This window comes from Sesamum indicum, linkage group LG10 (assembly GCF_026168435.1).
Source record: "Sesamum indicum cultivar Baizhima isolate 11 linkage group LG10, ASM2616843v1, whole genome shotgun sequence".
NCBI classification, from domain to species: domain Eukaryota; kingdom Viridiplantae; phylum Streptophyta; class Magnoliopsida; order Lamiales; family Pedaliaceae; genus Sesamum; species Sesamum indicum.
This window is the reverse complement of record NC_142666.1, coordinates 15,588,731-15,612,639: the sequence shown is the minus strand read 5'-3', so window position 1 is coordinate 15,612,639 and position 23,909 is coordinate 15,588,731. Positions and strand designations below refer to the sequence as shown.

At 30.8% G+C, this 23,909-nt stretch overlaps 3 protein-coding genes and 1 pseudogene across 3 annotated transcripts; all 4 read left to right on the top strand.

The window, feature by feature from the left end:
* Positions 1–2,597: 2,597 nt before the first annotated feature.
* On the top strand, positions 2,598–3,079 carry LOC105172107 (non-specific lipid-transfer protein 1 pseudogene; annotated as a pseudogene).
* Positions 3,080–8,209: 5,130 nt separating this feature from the next.
* LOC105171987 (non-specific lipid-transfer protein 2) lies at positions 8,210–8,959 on the top strand. The gene is made up of 2 exons (XM_011093290.3): positions 8,210–8,645; positions 8,770–8,959. The coding sequence occupies exons 1-2, from the start codon at positions 8,299–8,301 to the stop codon at positions 8,777–8,779; spliced, it is 357 nt and encodes a 118-aa protein (XP_011091592.1). The 5' UTR covers positions 8,210–8,298; the 3' UTR covers positions 8,780–8,959.
* A 5,279-nt stretch (positions 8,960–14,238) lies between these two features.
* On the top strand, positions 14,239–14,987 carry LOC105171988 (non-specific lipid-transfer protein 2-like). The gene is made up of 2 exons (XM_011093292.3): positions 14,239–14,684; positions 14,799–14,987. Exons 1-2 carry the CDS (start codon positions 14,338–14,340, stop codon positions 14,806–14,808), a joined length of 357 nt encoding a protein of 118 aa, XP_011091594.1. The 5' UTR covers positions 14,239–14,337; the 3' UTR covers positions 14,809–14,987.
* Positions 14,988–19,752: 4,765 nt separating this feature from the next.
* LOC105171989 (non-specific lipid-transfer protein 2-like) lies at positions 19,753–20,495 on the top strand. Its single transcript, XM_011093293.3, has 2 exons — positions 19,753–20,196; positions 20,311–20,495. The coding sequence occupies exons 1-2, from the start codon at positions 19,850–19,852 to the stop codon at positions 20,318–20,320; spliced, it is 357 nt and encodes a 118-aa protein (XP_011091595.1). The 5' UTR covers positions 19,753–19,849; the 3' UTR covers positions 20,321–20,495.
* The last annotated feature ends 3,414 nt before the right edge of the window (positions 20,496–23,909 follow it).

The window sequence follows — 23,909 nt, the reverse complement described above, 5'->3', positions numbered from 1 at the left end:
TGCTATATAAAACATAAAAGACTAAAACAGAGCCTCTTGATGATATGAGGCAATGGATCTAAATAATTAGAAAATTTAACTAATAAGATGACTTAAATAGTTAATTTATTTTGCAATGGGTATATTATTAATTAAACTAGTTTGTTATTCGTATTCATTAATTAGTTGTATTAACTAGTTTTTAATTTATTGTATTCGTATTAAATTTTGATTTATTGCGATCTATAATTGATTAAAAGATTCTTAAAATTTATTACTTAATTATCTCAATTTATAAACTAATCATGAAGAAAAAATGCACAAGGAAATTCTTCACATATTCGTCCAAAAATAAGTCAAAAACTTTTGTGAGGAATTTGCAGTGCTCGTAAAATAGTCATCGCAAATTCGTCCGAAAATCCGTTATACTTTTGTTGACCCATTTGAGACAGACTTGAGTTGTGGTAAGACAGTCGTCACAAAGTCATCACAAACATTCATTATAAATATCATGACGAACTTGCAACGGATAATTAAGTGTTCATTACAAAATTCGGCACACAATTAATTTCAGAATTTTTACAGTTATTCGTTACAAAATGACCGTTGCAAAATGAATATCTGGTTTCATCACACAAATGAATTTTGGGAAGAATTTTTGAGTAGTTGCAAAATTATTCTGACTCGGTTGAAAATTATAGCCACTTGACGGGACCACTTGACGGGACCAACTATAAACGATGGTCACAAAAGTTGCTCATATTTTTTGAACAATTAGACGTGGATTATCTGTTGTTCCAGAATCCACCGAAAACTCCAGTAGAAATCTCCACTCTTGCCATTACTGCAACGGCAATTCCCGCAGAAGGGACGACTACAAAATCTGAGCATGAGACAAAATTGAAATACGATAGAGACAATAAAACGGTGAGAGGTCATCTGCTTAATCATATGAATAATTCTCTGTTAGATTTATTCGTCAATTATAAGAGTGCCAAAGAAATCTGGACTACAATGGAGGCCAGATACGGAGGTGATGACGCTGGAAGAAAAAAGTACGTCGTCGGCAAATGCTTCAATTTCAAATGGTCGATGAGAAGCTTATAATGGACCAAATCCATGAGTACGAGAACCTAGTAACTGAAGTGCTGAGCGAGGGTATGAAAATGTGTGAAATTTTACAAGCCAACGTACTACTGAAGAAATTCCCTCCTACTTGGAGTGAATATCGCAACCACTTGAAGCACAAGAAAAAGGATCTAACACTTCAAGAACTAATCAGCCATATGAGAACGGAGGAAGCAAATCGCCTAAAAGATAAGGAAACTTCTCTCTCTTCTGTTTCAGTCAAAACTAACCTTGTGGAGTCTATTGGATTTAAAAATAGGTTTCCCCAGAATAAAGGAAAAGGCTTTCAAAAGAACAATCAACACAAGACGTTTAAAGGACCTGACGGGAAAATCCAAAAGCACAAAATATCGTGCTACTGCTGTGGGAAACTAGGACACAAAGCGTATTAGTGCTACCAAAGAAAGGATCAACAAAAGACAAACCAAAAACCAACTACTAAATCTACTCCACAAGTTAACCTAGCTGAAAATGATGAGATCATCGCTGCGGTAGTTGTAGAAGCCAACTTGATAGAGAACAAAGAAGACTGGATACTAGACACTGGCACGTCCAGACATTTTTCCTCCAACAAAGCACTATTCCATGAACTTAGCGACGCAATGGACGGCGAGTGTGCCTTCATGGGAAACTCTACAACCGCCGGAGTCTTGGGTCAAGAAGCAGAGTGGCTGAGAAACTTATTGGGAGATGTGCCCTTGTGGGGGTCAACTGTGTCACTGTCTCTGCACTGTGATTCCCAAGTTGCTATTGGAATTGCCAAGAACTATGCTTACAATGGCAAAAGGAGACATATTCGTATCAGACATGAAGCAGTAAAATAACTCCTAAAGAATGGGATAATCTCCTTGGATTATGTGAGGTCCGAAAGGAACTTAGCAGATCCTCTCACCAAAGGACTAACCAGGAGAATTATCTTTGAGTCTTCGAGAGCAATGGAGTTAAAATCCCTTAATTGATGAAATATGGTATTGACCATATAAATCCATAGCCCTGTGTTTGGGTGGTTCTAATAAGGACTTAATGAATAACTCTGACTTTGTTTAGGAATATAGTCTCATAGCTCAGTTGTTGAGTGGTCTATAGACTTGATGAAGCTATCTGGATGAGTGTGGAGGTGGGCCGCCTTCCATGAAAGAAAGATGAAAATTCTTTCTGGAGCACTCATTAGAACCCAAGGTGTAAGCGCATGGCCATTACTAGCACTTGGAACATTATCGCGGAACAACGAACAAAAATAACACTTAGAAATGAAATGAGAGAAAGGCGCTAGAAGGGAAGAAGAGGCTCTCAATATTTTTTAGTATATAAATGAAGGAGAACTCATGCCTATTTATAGAGTCAAGACTAAGTTGGTGAAATAAATTGGACTCTATCCAATCCTTATAATCCAAAGGATATAATAGAACAAAAGTGGATTTGTTTGTTAATAAGCTAAAAACAAGGAAAGTGACTTGGTCTCTTATTAGTCATTCCTAACATTAACTACAATGGCTGGAATTATCAGGCCAATGTGCATTGTCCTCATCGCCGCTATCTTGGCTGCGGCAATTTCCCCTCTGGGCGAGGCGACGATAGGCTACTACACGGTGGTTACATACCTGACTACATGCCGGCCATATTTGACCAACAAAGGCTCTCTAGGCAATTGTTGCAATGGAGTTAAGGGTCTGTATCGCATAGCCAAGACTACACAAGATCGTCAAAGCGTGTGCGGCACCTTGAAATATCTCGTTGGCTCATACAAAGGTATCCACCTGAACAAGGCCGCTGGACTCCCTAGACAATGTGGCGTCAATATTCCTTACAAGATTAGCCCTTCCACTGATTGCTCGAAGTATGTACATGTTTTGTTTCCATCAATTTTGTTTTATTTTCTGTAACAATTATTAATTTATTTTACTTCTTGTTTGTAAGAAGGTCGTTGTGTTCATAAATTTTTGTTAATTTTTTATTTTGCAGGGTGACCTGACAAGTTATGTTCAAAAAAATTATCGTCGACATGTACAAGTTGTTAGGCATATATATAAAGATTGGGCCCTACGAGTAGGCCCACCCAGAGTGAATGTAGTGTTTCTTCCCATGATATACTATTGTTCAATCAGATGAATCAATCAATGTAGCAAATTAATACTACCTTTTTATATGCTCTTATTTAATGTGCATTTGTGTTATTTTTCTTACACTAATGACTCAATAACAACTAACAAATTTGATGCTAGTATCAGTGTTTAGTTAATTTGCAAATAAAAGGAGGGTGTCGCGCCCTCCTCACCGCGGTCGTCGCCGATATCTTCAAAGGCGACGTGGGAGATCAGCGTCGCCCAGAAGAATGGTGGGGGAGGGAAGGGGAGGGGGGAGGGGGGAGAGGGTTGGAGGCGAGAGGGGTGGGGGTGGGGGGTGAAGAAGGGGGCGGGGGGAAACGTGGGGAAGAAGATGGGGTGGGGGGAGGGCCGGGGGTGGGGTTTATAATATTATTTTATTTATAAATTATAATTATATATTATATATATTTTATATTATTAAATTATATATATTATAAATTAAAATAATTATATATTAATAGGCCTAGTTTGACCATTTGACTAAAAGGGCTATTTTAATCATTGTTTCTGAAAAAATAGGCTCAAATTGACCAGGGAATGGTGTGATTATTTACTCGTAACATGGGGGTATTTTTTATATTAAAAATTTTATAGGAGGTTGTTGATATTTTTATATATCAGAGCGGATCAAAATTAATTTAACCCCCAAATTTTCTGATATTCATTTATACTTTTTGAAGGCGAAATTTTTACAAAACACCATCGGTAACAACTTGCAGAAAACACAATTTTAACAACTTAATATCCAATTAACAAGTAAACACCCTAAATCCACATTACCAACACCTACTTCAAAACCATACAAAATACACCAACATCAAGAACCCGACAACTTACAAAAGTTTAAAAGAAAAAAAAAGAAAAACTCACCGTAATCAGGCACACCGCCCGACACCAATGAAGCGAATCGAAGAATGGGCATCAACGCCATTTCTTCAAAATCAACCACGAAAACAAGTCTCCCCGCTCTCGGATTCAGATTCTCAATCAGACATTTGGCTTAATTTTCGAATTCAACTTCTAATTTTGAGGTTAGGGTTTTCAAATGAGGAAATTCCTTCGTTGGAGGTGTGAAAGGGTGTTCAGCCCATTTTTTTAGTCTTTAGAGGTCAACAGCCACTACGCACGTGATGTAACGAGATTTGACGGTCGTTAAGGGCCATGTGAATGGCACATGGGCTTTGTCGTTAAATTGGAATAAAAAATACTTATTTTTTGGTTTAATGGTACTAAAATTCGAACTCGCAAAAATTGTGGTACCAAAAATAAAACTGACCCTTTTTAATGGTACCAAAATAGGATTTTGCCCCTATACTATACATAGAAGTGTGAATTTTTCCTGAATTTATTCTCCATTGTGAAAAGACATTCATATTTTACTTAAAAATTAGTTATAAAAGTGTAAAATTCTATTAATAGAAGACTGTTTAAGTGTTCTTATACCTCTAAACTACTTAAACAATAATAAACATATCCTACTAAAAAGATAAACTAATCATATGTCTACACAATTAATTAGTTAGAAGATATTTTTGAATGATTTAAAAATATTATTTTACTAGGACAACATATAACTTAAAATGAATATTATCAGAATAATACATATAAAATAATAAACTTTAAAAACTATATATATGAAAGAACAAATATCATGAAATTTTAATAAAAATTATAAATTTTTATTAAATTAAAAATGCTTTCCAAATAACATGCTGGACTTCTTACGAATTGATTTTATCATAATATTAGTAGTAGAAAATTGTTTTGAGATTATACTTTCTAGTACTTTTTAATTTTTACCATAATATACTGGAGATAAAATAATACTACTAAGTGCAACTTAGTATCAAACATATGAGAAGACACGTGCATCCTTATTGTGTACTTTTTTCAATAATAAATTAGATGACTAATTACATTTACACCCCTTGATTTATGGTGTGTTTCACAAATTACCCATGTCTTTTGTATAATTACATTAACCACTCCCAATAGCCAAAAAATAAGGGTAGTTCTGTAATGTTATTGATATTTTCAGGGGGTATATATTGTATAAATAATTTTGACGTTCCAGGTGGTGTATGTGTGTAATTATCAAAAAGACATGGATGATCAGTATAAACAAGCCAGATGTTACAGGATATAAATATAATTATCTCTAAATAAAAATTAATTATAAGAACTAAATTCTATTTTTTTTTTTAATGAAAACTTGGAATTCATTCAACAACAATGTTGGACAAACCACCGGCAAATAGCCGGTGCGAGATACGACTCCTGATCAACATGATTGTAGTCACCATTCCCAGTAAGAAATGAGCTAAAAGCATAAAAGTGTTTGGTATTCCTTATTTGTCTGAATTACTTAAAGAATTGAATAATATAACAAACACAAAACAAAATTAAAAAAAAAAAGAAAACATAAATTAAAAATAAAAACATTATCAATTTTATTAAATTGAAATTTCTTATAAAAAAAATCCAAAAATACGGAGCTTCACTAGTTTATTTTAAGGCAAAATTGCAAAATTAGTCCTGTAAGTATAGGGGGGTGGCAAAATTAATCCTGCAACTATTGAACTGGCAATTTTAGTCCTATATGTTTTCATTTAGTGGTAATTTTGGTCCTTCCGGCCAAAATTACCCAAAAATTAGCCGAAAAAATTGGGGTTTAGGGTTTCGGTTGCCAACTGGTCTCTACTTAAACACGTGACATCTTACATGGCTGCTGACTGGTAATTCTGGTCGGAAGGACCAAAATTGCTACTAAATTAAAATATATAGGACTAAAATTGCCACTAAAATAAAACATTAAGGAGAAGTCGTGGATGTAACGTTGACGGAAACTGATCGGAGGGATGTGTGCGCCATGGGGAGCGAACACAAAGGTGTTGGTCCGCCAACCAGATAATCGCTGGTGACAGAGATATGACGGAAAAATCAATGGTGGGCGCGGAGAAAAAGTGACGAAAATAAAAATGAAGAGAACCGACCGAATAGTTGATGAAAATGGATGGGCTTGGGTGCAATCAACTCGCCGGAGGATGGGGAGTTGATTGGTGGTGGTCTCGAACAGTGGGTAGGTCGGACGGCGGTGAATCGAGAAGAGAAAGAAAATAAATCTAGGTTTTAGGATAAGACTATAATCAACAATTGGGGGCATGTTTGAACTCTGATTGAAACACATGCTATAGGGTTGGAATCAGCGTAGGATGGCGAGTTTAGTGGTGGTACGCGTGGCCGGAGACACGCCGGAAAAAAAATTCCGGCGACCGGCTTGGTGGTGGTGGGTGATGGTTAACCTTTTTTTTATCACGTCAGCATCCACGTAGAATGCTACTTGTGTAGTAATGTCCATTTGTCGCCGAAACCCTAATCCCCAATTTGATTTGTCAATTTCCGATCACTTTTGGCCAGAAGGACCAAAATTGCTACAAATTTTAAACATAAAGGACTAACATTGCCAGTCTCATAGCTAGGGGACCAATTTTGCGACCCCCCCTAATATACAGGACTAATTTTGCAATTTTGCCTTATTTTAATATTGAATCTTTTATTAATTATATTTTACTTTTGTATTTTTTAATACAAAATCATTAAACATAATAATTATTAAATACGAAGTATAAAAATTCAATTTGAAGGTGTAAATCTTTTATTTAATATTATCAATGAAATTCAGTAGTGAGTACAAATAACAGATTAAATGATTTCCTCATCAATTAATAATTATTATTAATTTTTTTAAAAAATATTTATAATGTGTGTATAAATATGCTGGCTCAAAAAGGCCCAAACAACCTAAAAAGTTAAAAAGTAGAAGTCCAGACGACCCAAGTTAGAGATGGCCCTAATTCCAAGAGGCCTCACAGACCCACAAGAAGGCTTAGGGACTTGAAGTCTCCGAGCCAAATTTAAAGGTTCTCCACATGGTGCCCACAGAGGACCAAGTGGCAGCCACACAGGACATCCAAAGGTCCCCCTCACGGAATTGGATAAGGACCATCGGCCCCCTCAAGGACACATGACGCACCTAAAGAGAAGTACTAAAATCCTAAAAAGATTGGACTCAAACTGGGAGAAATCTTCTCAACTACCTTCTTGAAAATCAGACATGACAACATCTTTATCCCCCACCAGATACACAACATACTCCAAAATCTCCCAAACCTAGGGGCGAATCCTCTAGTTATCCATCAAATCAAAGGGAATCAGCCAACCGCCGAGGACTGACACCAAATCTTAGGGAGATTCAACATGCTCCCCCAAATTCATACTTCTCCAACAACTTTGTGGTTGCCAATATATAGACTGCTCCCCCAGCGAGCAAAGGACAATCATAGATTCACATGTTGACATTCCCATAATTTACACGATCAAAAGGACCCGATCAAGGGGACACACACGCATTCATAAATTTTTTACCATTTTTTATTACCATGTTAGTTAAAGGAACATTTTAATTTCGTATTTAGAGTTTTGATTCTATATCAATATCCAATTGTATACAAAATCAAGCAATAATACTCTCTTTTTCACTCGTTTAACCGTTTTTATTTTCTAGCACTTAGTTCACCACTTCCCACTTCAAATGGGCCAAACCCCTCATTTTTTTGTTTCCCATCATTTATTCCATACATGCATATTTTGGGCGCATCAATTTATATACTAATGAACACCAATAGAAATATAAATGAAATTATGAATTTAATATCTTTAGTAACTAATAAATTACATCTAGATAGACCCCACAATAATATAATCCATATGCTGTGAATTAATGCTTTTATAGTACGTGGCATGAATTACTCCCACCTGTTGGACTTTTATGATCGTGTTTGTCCTATTTGATTGCAACTCCTAATTGCCCATCATCTGCACTATGATTGCATAATTAATATTCCGCCACAACCACCAACTACATGTAAATGCCACTGTTGGATCTATCAATACTTTGCTCAATTTTCTGTATATAAACACTACCACCTTACAGGTTTTCTCCACACCAAAACTTGCCTAGTGACCTATTGCTCGAAAAGAACACTAAGCTCTTTGTTCTCCCGTCATTTGAGATCTTTTAACTACAATGGCTGGAATTATCAGGCCAATGTGCATTGTCCTCATTGCCGCCGTCTTGGCCGTGGCAGTTGCCCCTCGCGGTGAGGCAGCAATAGGCTGCGGCACGGTAGTTTCATACCTGAATCCATGCCTGCCATATGTAACCAACAAAGGCCCTCTAGGCAGTTGTTGCGGTGGGGTTAAGGGTCTGTATGGCGCAGCTCAAACTACACAAGATCGTCAAAGCGTGTGTAGCTGCTTGAAATCTCTCTCTAGCTCATACAAAGATGTCGACCTGAACAAGGCTGCTGGACTCCCTGGACAATGTGGTGTCAACATTCCCTACAAGATTAGCCCTTCCACTGATTGCTCAAAGTATGTATATGTTTCGTTTCCATCTATTTTTTTATATTTTCTGTAACAATTATAAATTTGTTTCACTTCTTGTTTGTAAGAAGGCCGTTGTATTCATAAACTTTTGTTATTTTTTGTTTTGCAGGGTGAACTGACCAGTTATGTTCGAAAAAATTGCCGTCTACATGTACAAGTCGTTAGGCATATATATAAAAATAAAGGTTGGGTCCTTCGAGTAGACCCATCCATAGTGAATGTAGTGTTTTCTTCCCCGTGATATACTATTGTTGAATCAGTTGAATCAATCAATGAAGCAAACACTACCTTTTAATGTACTCGTATTTAATTTGCATTCGTGTTATTTTTTTAAAGTTGCTCAAAAATTACAAATATATTTCATTATTTATATTAACATATTGATAAAATCGACAATTAATTTTTTAAGATATCAATAAAGTTATATAATTATCTATCTGTTTTTTGTCAAATTAAAGAACCATTCTATAGAAGAACTAATTGTTATTGTTTAAGAGATTTTGAGTTCGTTTCAAATGCTTTTAATTTGGATGTGCAGAGACGAATTTGGATATATATAATCATTTGCTCTAATTCAAATCCTTAATAATGAATTTTTTTTTTATATGTTCCGATAATTCTAAATTTAAAGGATTTCAAATCTGTTCTTTCTAATTTTGGACTATGTTTTTATTAATTTGGATGGATTTTAATTTTTTTTTTTTTTCAAATAGAGCAATTTGAAATACTCTCTCTAAATACACCCCAAATTAAATCGTATGGCTACAACAAGAAAAGGAGCAATATAATTAAGAGTATATTTCTCATCCACAAATGAATGCCAAAAGTAGTTTGTGTTATCGACCAATCAATTTTTTTTGTGATTCTAATTCCGAATAATTTCAATATTTCTAAAAGATCTATTTAATAGCAATACTTAAGTAGCAAATTAATAGTAGGTTCACCGTTTTACAATTAAAACAGTTAATAGATTAATCATATAATTATTTATCTCAACCAACAAAATGAGAATATATAGAACATTAAATATTTTGTGGATGTTATATGGTATGAATTAAGATATGAATCTTTCTTTGACATTTTGTTAACTTGTTTTTTTTTTAGCAGCTTCAATTCCTGCACAGTTTTAACTACTACCAGTAAAAAGGATTTTACAAATAAGCAAATTATTTTTACGGAAAAAAAAAACAGCAATTACCTGCCTGTGTTATTAATTACGAATGAATGAATGGTAGAAAACTCGTTATTAGTTAGATAGAAAAAAAGTGTTTCAAAAAAGTAATTTATATTTTTAGATATTCAGACGTATTTTGGAATGGTATATAAATAATTACGAACACTGTCTATTACGATGGAGGGACTCGCATTCCATGATCGTCCCAAAGTCTGATCCAATAGTGTCCAAACTAATAATTTTTTATTCTAAAAAAAAAAATCGTTCATAAACCAACTTCAAATTTCAATTGCATTTTTTTTTTTTTTGTAGTCATAGAGTTTATCTTATCTCACTTATAAGCTCTTTTAAAAAGGTACGCCCCATCCATCTTTTTCATAAGAGTTTTTAAGCTATTTAATCTTAACATTCAATAGCAAAAATCACATTTACGATTTTATTAGTATTTACTTTTATCCTTCGTATAACTAGAATTTTCTCCCTCAGTGACTTTTTTTTTAGATATTATTACAATATATATGAAGAGTTTTTCTTTTTTTGGTTTTTATATAGAACACTCCCATCACATCTTATACGATATGGTCATTTATTTATCAAGATACTACTTTAAGAGCTTATTTCTGAAAATAGGAGTTAACATTTTTCAATTTTTAAAACATCTTATAAGATTTATAAGCATAAAAATATTTTAAATAAGTTTAGCCAAATACTTTCTAAGTTTATAAAAATATAATATATTATTGAATATGAAATAGGTAAAACCAATTAGATTTATATGAATAAGATCAAGAAATCACACTAAAAATATAAAGTTAAAAATTGCAAATAAAGGCAAAAAATTACATTTTATGCAATAATATATCAACATTTGGAAGTTAATGTAGAATGCAAATAATAATTTGACAAAATTAGCATAATTATAGTATCTTGCAATACAAATACTGCCACTACAAATGTCTAATTAGATTAAAATTTTATTAATAATAATTAACAAATAATACTTTAAAATCATTTCATATCACATCAATAATGTAGAATTAAAAGACAACATGGTTGTAAAAGAAAAAAAAAATCACACAGAAATAATATAACAAAAATAAATAAAACTAAAGATATAGAAAATCACCAAGAAAAAATATAAACATAAAACATGTTCAGTTTTATTAAAAATTAGAATTTCTCATAAAAATTCCAAAAATAAGGGACTTCGACTGATTAATTTTATTTTAATATTGAATTATTTTTATATGTTATATTTCACTTTCATACTAATTTATTTTACTTCAAGATCATGAAATATAATAATTAGTAAATCCAAAATAAAAAATTTTAGTTTTTGGGATTAAATTTTTTGTTTAATAGTATCAATTAAATTCATAAGAAAATTACAACAAAAGAATTAAATTGTTTTAAAATAATTATTATCATTTTCTGAAATATAATTGTATATACTAATGTTTCAATGATAGAAATATAAATAAAACTATGAACTTTTATATTTTTTGTAACTAATAAGTGATATATTCGCCTGAATCTTCTAAGTGTTTGTTCCTCATTATGAAAAGATACTCAGACTCTTAAGTAATTTTTATAATAAAAATCATAGTCATAAAAGAATAAATTCTATAAGGACAATTTAATAGCCATGCTACAGGGATACGGACACGGCGATACGAACACAACATGACACGGACATGAATACACGAAAATATAAAAAAATTAGGACACAATACGGCACTGACACAGCTATATAAACAAAATTAGGATAGGAAACGACACTGACACGACTATGGATAATATAGTTTTTGTTATATATGTTCTCAATTTCTCATAAACAAAATATGCAATATGAAAAATATAAAAATAAAACATAAAATAAGCATGTCTTACATCTAAATTTTTAACCAGCTTTGGCTTCAGAAATATATATACATAACTATTTTATTTTAAAAAGTACGCAAATTTTTTTTAATAATTTCAATTAATTAAATCATCACGATCATCTCTCGAGTTTTTAATAATTTTATCCCAAAATTTTTAGTTTGAGAGAAGTGAATTAATTAATTTTCTTTCTTATTAAGGCCAAAACTCTTTTTTTTTTTTTTTTAAGACAACCCAAATTCTTTTAAATTATTTAAAAAAATAAAATGTGTCTAAAATGTGTCAGACACGTCAATAGGCATGTTCGTGGCGTGTCTAACGCGGTGTTTTTTTTTTCTTTTTAATTTAATATTTTTATACGTGCAAATGCCATGTCCGACATGTGTCCAAGGCGTATCTGAGCCGTGTCCATGTTCGACACTGTAACTTTTTAGAATATCCGTGCATTGTTAGAAATAACAAATGTATCAAGCAGTTAAGCTAGTTCTTTTAATAAAAGTAAGCCCAATCCATCTTTTTTATAAGATCTTTTAAGCTATTTAATCTTAACATTTACTAGAAAAATCACTTTTATGATTTTGTTATTATTTCTCTTATATCCTTCATATAATTGACATATATTATGCAAGAGATAAATTGCTTCATTTTTTAAAACACAGAAGGGGGTAAATTATTATTTATTTTTTATAGTGGGGTAATTACTTATTTCAATATCATATAAGGGTAAATTGCACTAAACCTTGTTGAAATATATATAAAATAGTTTCACGCGGCTGATTTGTTGTTCCTGCGACCTTAGGGCAAGTACTTTTTCAACAAAACAAACTTGTTATGAATTAATATTCGCACCAACTCTTCATCCCCTAGTATAATGCGAAGGAAATCCTCCTACACAAACATTATTTTTTCAAACTCTGAATCTCTATTGTCTCTTTTGTCTACGTAGACATAACCATGCAGTTTCCATATTCTCTCTTGTTTCAGGCACCAATTTATGTTTAAATGGGCTAGGCTCAGAAAAATGCTTAGATACTTATCTTCAATACTTGTGTCAAAATAACCGGTTTTAATATCATTTTCAAAAATATTTTTTAATATTAATTAAAATAGAAAGAAAGTAAATTAAATTTTAAAAATAAAGAACTTGTTTTTTAGATTAATTTTTTATAAGCACATTTCTACATACTATACACATTAGTATATATCGAATCAGTTTCTTTTTCCACCTTTTCATTTTTAATCTCTTATTTATTAAATTTCGTCGTCCCTTATCTCTCATACCATTTTTCTTATCTAAGTTTTATTATTTCCATTTCTAATATATTTTTTTATTTCAATTATTGTATTTTATTTATTTATCCTTAAAATTGAGCATACAATCTAATGTGCAGATAGTGCAAGTATCATAATATTTGAGGATACACACGTTATGTGCACGTGCAAGATTCATGCACACCTACTTGAGAAACAAAACAACAATAGACTTTCATTTTTTTTTTTATAACTTATATCAGAAATATGAAACTTAAAAGCAAATAAATTCATAAAACAAACAAAAGGACAAAAAAAAAAAAAATAGAAACAACAAAACAAAACAACATTTTTATGAATCAAAAGCAAATCGATTCTTTTTTCTAGTACATTAAACAACGAAAGTTAGTTTTTTTTATTATTTATTACAAATATAGCTGGTAGAAACATAATAAAGCAGTTTCATTCAGCTGTTTCGTTATTCCTTCGACCTTGGGATAAGTATTTCTTCATCTAGACAGGCTTGTTTCTAATTAGTATTCTTACCACCTCTTCATCCCACAATATAGTACGAGGGAGATCCTCCCTGGTAAACATTATCCTCCTAAATTTCGGACCTCTATTTTATCTTTTATGTACGTAGACATAGTCTACGCAACTTCCATATTCAGTATCACAAGTAATAAAACAAAAATCAAATAATCAATTCATAAATTAAAAATGATTTTTTGTAATACCACATCCTACATATATTAAAAAATGATAAGTAACATATAAGTCTTAGTAAAAAAAATTCAAATGTATTTATTGAATATCCCTCGTCGACAAGTTATTTATAATCGAAATTCATATTGCACGTGATGAGTTTGAAAGCAATTCTTGCGCCGAATGTCCTAATTGTACAATGCTCAAAATATTACAGGTTTAGAGCCCATGAGTTTATCCTGTTTTCTAAGGCTCCTTAATTTAGCAGAGCCATCGAACAAAAACTGCTAAGTCATCTGGAGAATTTGAAAATATATATAGACCCCACAATCATATGAACCATATGCTGTGAATTAATGCTGATATAGTACGTGGCATGAATTACTGCGGCCTGTTGGACTTTCTTGATTGTGTTTGTCCTATTTGATAGCAACTCCTAATTGCCCATCATCTGCACTATGATTGCACAATTAATATTCCGCCACAACTACCAACTACATGTACACGTACGCCACTGTTGGATCTATCAATACTTTGCTCAATTTTCTCTATATAACCACCACCACCTTACAGGTTTTCTCCACACCAAAACTTGCCTAGTTACCTATTGCTAGAAAACAACACTAAGCTCTTTGTTCTCCTGTCATTTGAGATCTTTTAACTACAATGGCTGGAATTATCAGGCCAATGTGCATTCTCCTCATTGCCGCCGTCCTGGCCATGGCAGTTGCCCCTCGCGGTGAGGCAGCAATAGGCTGCGGCACGGTGGTTTCATACCTGAATCCATGCCTGCCATATGTAACCAACAAAGGCCCTCTAGGCAGTTGTTGCGGTGGAGTTAAGGGTCTGTATGGCGCAGCCCAGACTGCACAAGATCGTCAAAGCGTGTGCAGCTGCTTGAAGTCTCTCGCTGGCTCATACAAAGATGTCGACCTGAACAAGGCCGCTGGACTCCCTGGACAATGTGGCGTCAACATTCCCTACAAAATTAGCCCTTCCACTGATTGCTCAAAGTATGTGCATCTCTTATTTCTATTTTTTCTTTTATATTTTCTGTAACAATTATTATTTTATTTCAATTATTGTATGTAAGAAGGCTGATGTATTCATAATTTTTTGTTTTGCAGGGTGAACTGACGAGTTATGTTCGAAAAAAATGCGATCTCCATGTATAAGTCGTTAGGCTTCTATATAAAATAAAGGTTGAGTCCTTTGGTAGGCCCACCCAGAGTGAATGTAGTGTTTTATTCTCTCATGATATACAATTGTCAAATCAGTTGAATCAATCAATGAAGCAAACACTAGTTTTATATGCTTGTATTTCATTTGCATTCATGTTATTTTTTTCTAAAATAGCTCTATAATTACAAATAAATTTACAAATATATTTCATTATTTATATTGATGTATTGATAAAATCGACACTTGTTAGTTTAGTAAGATATCAATAAAGTTATATAATTACTCTATCTGTTTTTTGTAAAATTAAAGAACCACTCCATAGAAGAACAAAATAGTAATTGTTTATGTTTAAGAGATTTTGAGTTCATTTCAAATGCTTTTACTTTGGATGTTCAATTTTGACCAAATCACTAAGCGTGGGCACGTTTAGTTAATTCTGCAAAATTGTCTTGAAATCTCATTTTCTCTTTTTGATGTCCTCAATATCCTTTTTTGCCTTAATTTTTGCCATCTTCATCTCATATTATCACTTTTAGCTGAATAAGCAATAAATTCATAAGATTAGGAGTATTTTGGCTCAAAAAGAAGAATTAAACTACTATAAAATCGTGACAATTTGCGTAGTTATCAAAAGGGCTCACATTCCATGATTGTCCTAAAGTCTGATCCAATAGTGTCTAACTAGTAATTTAAAAAAAAATCATTCCTAAACAAACTCCAGATTTCGATTGCATATTTTTTTTATAGTCAGAGTTTATCTTATCTCACTCATAAGTTCTTTTAAAAAGGTAAGCTCAATCCCTCTTTTTCATAAGAGTTTTTAAGCTATTTAATCTTAACATTTAATAGCCAAAATCACATTTACGATTTTATTAGTTTTTACTTTTATCCTTCGTATAATTACAATTTTCTCCCCCAATGACTTTCTTTTAGATATTATTACAATATATATGAAGAGTTTTTCTTTTTTTTTGTTTTTATATAGAACACTCCCATCACATCTTATACGCTATGGTCATTTATTTATCAAGATACTACTTTAAGAGCTTATTTATGAAAATAGAAGTTAACACTTTTCAATTTCAAAAACATCTTATAAGATTCAGAAGCATATAAGATGTTTTAAATAAGTTTAGCCCGACACTTTCTAAGTTTATAAAAATATAATATATTATTGAACACAAAATAGGTAAAACCAATTCGATTTATATGAATAAGATCAAGAAATCACACTAAAAATATAAAGTTAAAAATTGCAAATAAAGGCAAAAGAATTACATTTTATGCAATAATATATCAACATTTGGAAGTTAATGTAGAAATGCAAATAATAATTTGACAAAATTAGCATAATTATAGGATCTTGCAATACAAATACTGCCACTATAAATGTCTAATTAGATTAAAATTTTATTAATAATAATTAACAAATAATACTTTAAAATCATTTCATATCACATCAATAATGTAGAATTAAAAGACAACATGGTTGTAAAAGAAAAAATATATCACTCAGAAATAATATAATTAACAAAAATAAATAAAACTAAACATATAGAAAATCACCAAGAAAAAATATAAAAATGAAACATGTTTAATTTTATTAAAAATTAGAATTTCTCATAAAAATTCCAAAAATAAGGGACTTCGACAGATTAATTTTATTTTAATACTGAATTATTTTTATATGTTATATTTCACTTTCATACTAATTTATTTCGCTTCAAGATCATGAAATATAATATTATGAGTAAATCCAAAATAAAAAAAAAATTGTTTTTGGGATTAAATTTTTTGTTTAATAGTATCAATTAAATTTAGAAGAGAATTACAACAAAAGAATTAAATTGTTTTAAAATAATTATTATCAGTTTCTGAAATATAATTGTATATACTAATGTTTCAATCATAGAAATATAAATAAAACTATGAACTTTAATACTTTTTGTAACTAATAAGTGATATATTCACCTGAATCTTCTAAGTGTTTGTTCCTCGTTATGAAAAGATACTCAAACCCTTACTTAGGTAATTTTTGTAATAAAAATCATAGTTATAGAAGAATAAATTCTATAAGGACAATTTAATAGTCATGCTACATGAACACGGACACGGCGATATGGACACGACATAACATGGACATGAATGCATGTAAATATAAAAAAATTAGAACATAATACGGCACTGACACAGCTATATAAAAAAAATTAGGATAGGAGACAATATTGACACGACTATGGATAATATATTTTTTGTTATATATGTTCTCAATTTCTCATAAACTAAAATATGCAATATGAAAAATACAAAAATAAAACATAAGATAAGCATGTCTTACATCTAAATTTTTAACCAGCTGTGGCTTCCTAAATATATGTACATAACTATTTTATATCAAAAAGTACGCAATGAAAAATTTTTAATAATTCAAATTAATTAAATCATCACGATCATCTCTCGAGTTTTTAATAATTTTATCAAAATTTTTAGTTTGAGAGGAGTGAAATAATTATTTTTCTTTATTATTAAGGCCAAAACTCTTTTTTTTTTAAGATAACCCAAATTTTTTTAAAATTATTTAAAAAAATAAAATGTGTCTAAAACGTGTCAGACACGTCAATAGGCATTTTCATGGCGTGTCTAACGCAGTGTTCTTTTTTTCTTTTTAATTTAATATTTTTATACATGCAGATGCCATGTCCGACATGTGTTCGAGGCATATCTGATCTGTGTCCGTATTCGGCACTATAACATTTTAGAATATCCGTGCATTGTTAGAAATAACAAATGTATCTAAGTAGTTAAGCTAGTTCTTTTAATAAAAGTAAGCTCAATCCATCTTTTTTATAAGATCTTTTAAGCTATTTAATCTTAACATTTACTAGAAAAATCACTTTATGATTTTATTAGTATTTCTCTTTTATCCTTCATATAATTGACATATATTATGCAAGAAGTAAATTACTTCATTTTTTAAAATACAGGAGGGGGTAAATTATTATTTATTTTTCATAGTGGGGCAATTTACTTATTTTCAATTTCACATAAGGATAAATTCCATTAAACCCTGTTGAAATATATATAAAACAGTTTCATGCAGCAGATTCGTTGTTCCTGTGACCTTGGGACAAGTACTTTTTCAACAAAACAAACTTGTCTTGAATTAATATTCGCACCACCTCTTCATCCCCTAGTATAATGCGAAGGAAATCCTCCTACACAAACATTATTTTTCCAAACTCTGAATCTCCATTGTCTCTTTCGTGTACGTAGACATAACCACGCAGTTTCCATATTCTCTCTTGTTTAATGCACCAATTTATGTTTAAATGGGCTAAGCTCAGAAAAGTGCTTAGATACTTATCTTCAATACTTGTGTCAAAATAACCAGTTTTAGTGTCATTTTTGAAAATATTATTTAATATTAATTAAAATAGAAAGAAAGTAAATTAAATTTAAAAAATAAAGAACTTATTTTTCAGATTTATATTTTATAAGCACATTTCTACATACTATACACATTAGTATATTTCGAATCAGTTTCTTTTTCCACCTTTCCATTTTTAATCTCTTATTTATTAAATTCCGTCGTCCCTTATCTCTCGTACCATTTTTCTTATCTAAGTTTTATTACTTCCATCTCTAATATATTTTTTATTTCAATTATTGTATTTTATTTATTTATCCTTAAAAAAATATTAATTCTTAACAAATCTTAATAAATGCTTATAATTTCAAATTTTAAAAATTGAGCATACAATCTAATGTGCAGATAGTGCAAGTATCATATTATTTGTGGATACACACGTTATGTGCACGTGCAAGATTCATGCACACCTACTTCAGAAACAAAACAACAATAGAATTTTGTTTTTTTTTTTAAAAAAAACTTCTTATATAGGAATATGAAACTTGAAAGCAAATAAATTATAAAACAAACAAAAGGACAACATAAAATAAATAGAAACAACAAAACAAAACAACATTTTTATTAATCAAAAGCAAATCGTTTCTTTTTTCTAGTACATTAAACAACGAAAGTACTGATTTATTATAAATACAGCTGGTAGAAATATAATAAAGCAGTTTCATTCAGTTGTTTCATTGTTCCTTCAACCTTGGGGTAAGTATTTCTTCAACCAGACAGGCTTGTTTCTAATTAGTATTCTTACCACCTCTTCATCCCCCGATATGGTACGAGGGAGATCCTCCCTAGTAAATATTATCCTTCCAAATTTTGAATCTCTATTTTCTCTTTTATGTACGTAGACTGTGTTTACCCAACTCCCATATTCACTGTCACAAGTAGAAAACATAAATCAAATAATTAATTCATAAATTAAAAAATGATTTTTTGTAATACCACATTCTACATATATTAAAAAATAATAAGTAACATATAAGTCTTAGTAAAAAAATTCAAGTGTATCTATTGAATATCCCTCCTCGACAAGTTATTTATAATCGAAATTCATATTGCACGTGATGAGTTTGAAAGCAATTCTTGCGCCGAATGTCCTAATTGTACAATGCTCAAAATATTACAGGTTTAGAGCCCATGAGTTTATCCTGTTTTCTAAGGCTCCTTAATTTAGCAGAGCCATCGAACAAAAACTGCTAAGTCATCTGGAGAATTTGAAAATATATATAGACCCCACAATCATATGAACCATATGCTGTGAATTAATGCTGATATAGTACGTGGCATGAATTACTGCGGCCTGTTGGACTTTCTTGATTGTGTTTGTCCTATTTGATAGCAACTCCTAATTGCCCATCATCTGCACTATGATTGCACAATTAATATTCCGCCACAACTACCAACTACATGTACACGTACGCCACTGTTGGATCTATCAATACTTTGCTCAATTTTCTCTATATAACCACCACCACCTTACAGGTTTTCTCCACACCAAAACTTGCCTAGTTACCTATTGCTAGAAAACAACACTAAGCTCTTTGTTCTCCTGTCATTTGAGATCTTTTAACTACAATGGCTGGAATTATCAGGCCAATGTGCATTCTCCTCATTGCCGCCGTCCTGGCCATGGCAGTTGCCCCTCGCGGTGAGGCAGCAATAGGCTGCGGCACGGTGGTTTCATACCTGAATCCATGCCTGCCATATGTAACCAACAAAGGCCCTCTAGGCAGTTGTTGCGGTGGAGTTAAGGGTCTGTATGGCGCAGCCCAGACTGCACAAGATCGTCAAAGCGTGTGCAGCTGCTTGAAGTCTCTCGCTGGCTCATACAAAGATGTCGACCTGAACAAGGCCGCTGGACTCCCTGGACAATGTGGCGTCAACATTCCCTACAAGATTAGTCCTTCCACTGATTGCTCAAAGTATGTACATCTCTTATTTCTATTTTTTCTTTTATATTTTCTGTAACAATTATTAATTTATTTCAATTATTGTATGTAAGAAGGCTGATGTATTCATAATTTTTTGTTTTGCAGGGTGAATTGACGAGTTATGTTCGAAAAAAATGCCGTCTATATGTACAAGTCGTTAGGTATATATATAAAATAAAGGTTGGGTCCTTTGAGTAGGCCCACCCAAAGTGAATATAGTGTTTTATTCTCCCATGATATACTATTGCCCAATCAATTGAGTCAATGAATGAAGCAAACACTACATTTTATATGCTCGTATTTAATTTGCTTTTGTGTTATTTTTTTCTAAAATTGCTTCATAATTACGATTAAATTTACAACTAAATTTCATTATTTATATTGAAATATTGATAGAATGGATGCATTGTTAGTTTAGTAAGATATCTATAAAGTTATATAATTACTCTAATCTGTTTTTTGTCAAATTAAAGAACCATTCCATAGAAGAACAAAATAGTAATTGTTATAGTTTAGGAGATTTTGAGTTCATTTCAAATGCTTTTAATTTGGATGTTCAGAGCCGAATTTGGATATGATCATTTGCTCTAATTCAAATCCTTAATAATGAACTCTTTGTATATATTTTGATAATTCTAAATTTAAAGGATTTTAAATTCTTTCGTTCTAATTCTGGATTATATTTTAATTAATTTGGATGGATTTCAATTTTTTTTTCAAATAAAACAATATGAGATACAGCCCCAAATTAAATCGTATGGCTGCAACAAGAAAAGGAGCAATATAATTAAGAGTATATTTCTCATCCACAAATGAATGCCAAAAGTACTTTGTGTTATCGACCAATCAATTTATTTTGTGATTCTAAATTCCGAATAATTTCGCTATTTCTAAAAAATTAATTTAATAGCAATACTTAAGTAGCAAATTAATAGTAGGTTCACCGTTTTACAATTAAAAAAGTTAATAGATTAATCATATAATTATTTATCTCAACCAACAAAATGAGAATATATAAAACATTAAATATTTTGTGGATGTTATATGGTATGAATTAAGATATGAATCTTTCTTTGACATTTTGTTAACTTGTTTTTCTTCTTAGCAGCCTCAATTCCTGCACAGTTTTAACTACTACCAGTAAAAAGGATTTCATGTAATTTATTCCCTATGTTATTGCAAATAAGCAAATTATTATTTTATGAAAAAAAAAATAGTAATTACCCGCTTGTGTTTTTTTAAAATGAAGCAATTTACAGGGGGTAAAATATTAGGAACGGTGTACGAATGAATGGTAGAAAACTCGCTATTAATTAGATAGAAAAAAAGTGTTTCAAAAAAGTAATTTATATTTTTAGATAGTCAGAGGTATTTTGGAACGGTATATGAATAAGTGGTACAAAAATCATTACTAATTAGGAATGGCCATGGTCCATCCGATCCAAATAATTATGAACACTATCTATTACAACGGAAGGACTCCCATTCCATGGTCGTCCCAAAGTCTGATCAAATAGTGTCCAAACTAGTAATTTTTTATTCTAAAAAAAAAAATCGTTCCTAAACCAACTCCAGATTTCAATTGCAATTCTTTTTGTAGTCATAGAATTTATTTTATCTCACTCATAAGCTATTTTAAAAAGGTACGCTCAATCCATCTTTTTCATAAGAGTTTTTAAAGTATTTAATCTTAACATTTAATAGCCAAAATCACATTTACGATTTTATTAGTATTTCACCTTTATCCTTCTTTAATTAGAATTCTCTTCCCCAATGACTTTGTTTTTAGATATTATTACAATATATATGAAGATTTTTTTTTTTATATATATAGAGAACACTCTTATCACATCTTATATGTTATGGTCATTTATTTATCAAGATACTTTAAGAGTTTATTTCTGAAAATAGGATTTAACATATTTCAACTCCTAAAATAGCTTATAAAAATTAGGAGCATATAAGATGTTTCAAATAAGTTTAGCCAACACTTTCTAAGTTTATAAAAATATAATAATATTATTGAATAAGAAATGTTTCAAATAAGTTTAGCCAACACTTTCTAAATCTATGTAAAACCAATTAGATTTATATGAATAAGATCTAGAAATCACACTAAAAAATATGAAGTTAAAAATTGCAAATAAAGGCAAAAAAAGAAAAATAACATTTTATGCAATGATATTTCAAAATTTGGAAGTTAATGTAGAATGCAAATAATAAGTTGACAAAATTAGCATAATTATAGGATCTTGCAATACAAATACTGCCACTATAAATTTCTAATTAGATTAAAAAAATTTATTAATAATAATTAACAAATAATTACTCTAAAATTAAAACTAGAGACATAGAAAAATTACTCTAAAATATGACATCAATAATGTAAAATTAAAAGACAACACGATTGTAAAAGAAAACATTATATCACGCAGAATAATACAACAAAAAGGGCAAAATTTTGTTTTTGTTACCATTAAGAAATATCAGTTTTGTTTTTGGTTATATAAATTTTGCAAGTTCGGATATTGGTACCATTAAATAAAAAAATAAGCATTTTTGGTACCAAATTAACAGTAGAGCCCATGTGCCGTGCACATGGACCTTAACTGCCGTCAACCCCTTAGTTTTTGCGGGAAAAGTCAAGTGAGTTTGAGAAAAAGGGGGAAAAATTGGTCTTCCAACATTCCATAGTATTTTGGTAGCATTAAACCTAAAAATAAGCCTTTTTGGTCCCATAGTCATGTGCGATGCAAAATAAGTAATACAACACATTTCAAATAAAAAATAGAATCCATAAATATGACGTAAAATATAGTGGTTACAAATACACGATTTGAGCTAATTGAAACCTAATTTGACAAAAATTTGACAAAACCCACTTAACTATATATATGCATTGTAATTCACAATTTTTTGCTAATTGAAACCTGCAAAAGACTTCAACCTATATATTTAGTATATGACTTTGAAAATTTTAAATAAAGTGATAAAGGTATTGATAACATATATAAAAATATATAAGATAAAATTTAGTTGAACAAATAGGTATAAGAATTTGCAAAATCGAGTTGAAGAATAACTCCACTACAGATTCACAATTTACTTGGATGGAGTTTTAAAATTCGCCATCCATAGAAAAATCTTATAAAATTTATATGTTACTCAAGACTCATATTAGTTAATATAGAAAATAATAAATCATTATAGAACTATTTAAAATTATCATATAATTTTAAAAAGAGTACGGTTCTGCAGAGAAGGGCACTACCGTATAGCATAATTCAAGGAACTTTATAAATTTATCCAAATTTCCAAAACATCTGAAAATTAACATGTATTATATATATATATCATGTAATAAAACTTTATAAAAAAATTGTATAGGTTGAAGTCTTTTGGCGGGTTTCAATTAGCAAAAAATTGTGCACTGCAATGCATATATTTTGTCAAGTAGGTTTTGTCAAATTTTATTCAAACCAGGTTTCAATTAGCTCAAATCGTGTAATATATTTTGCTTCATGTTTATGGATTCTATTTTTTATTTTGGAATGTGTTGTATTAATTATTTTGCGCTACACATGACTTTATAGGACCAAAAATGCTTATTTTTATATTTAATGGTACCAAAATACTATGGAATATTGGAAGACCAATTTTTCCCCCTCTTCTCAGACTCATGTGACTTTTCCCGCCAAAATTCT

Bases quoted from the DNA above. Each gene is read 5' to 3' on its own strand.
- LOC105171988 (XM_011093292.3), top strand. From the start codon at position 14,338: ATGGCTGGAATTATCAGGCCAATGTGCATTCTCCTCATTGCCGCCGTC.
- LOC105171987 (XM_011093290.3), top strand. From the start codon at position 8,299: ATGGCTGGAATTATCAGGCCAATGTGCATTGTCCTCATTGCCGCCGTC.
- LOC105171989 (XM_011093293.3), top strand. From the start codon at position 19,850: ATGGCTGGAATTATCAGGCCAATGTGCATTCTCCTCATTGCCGCCGTC.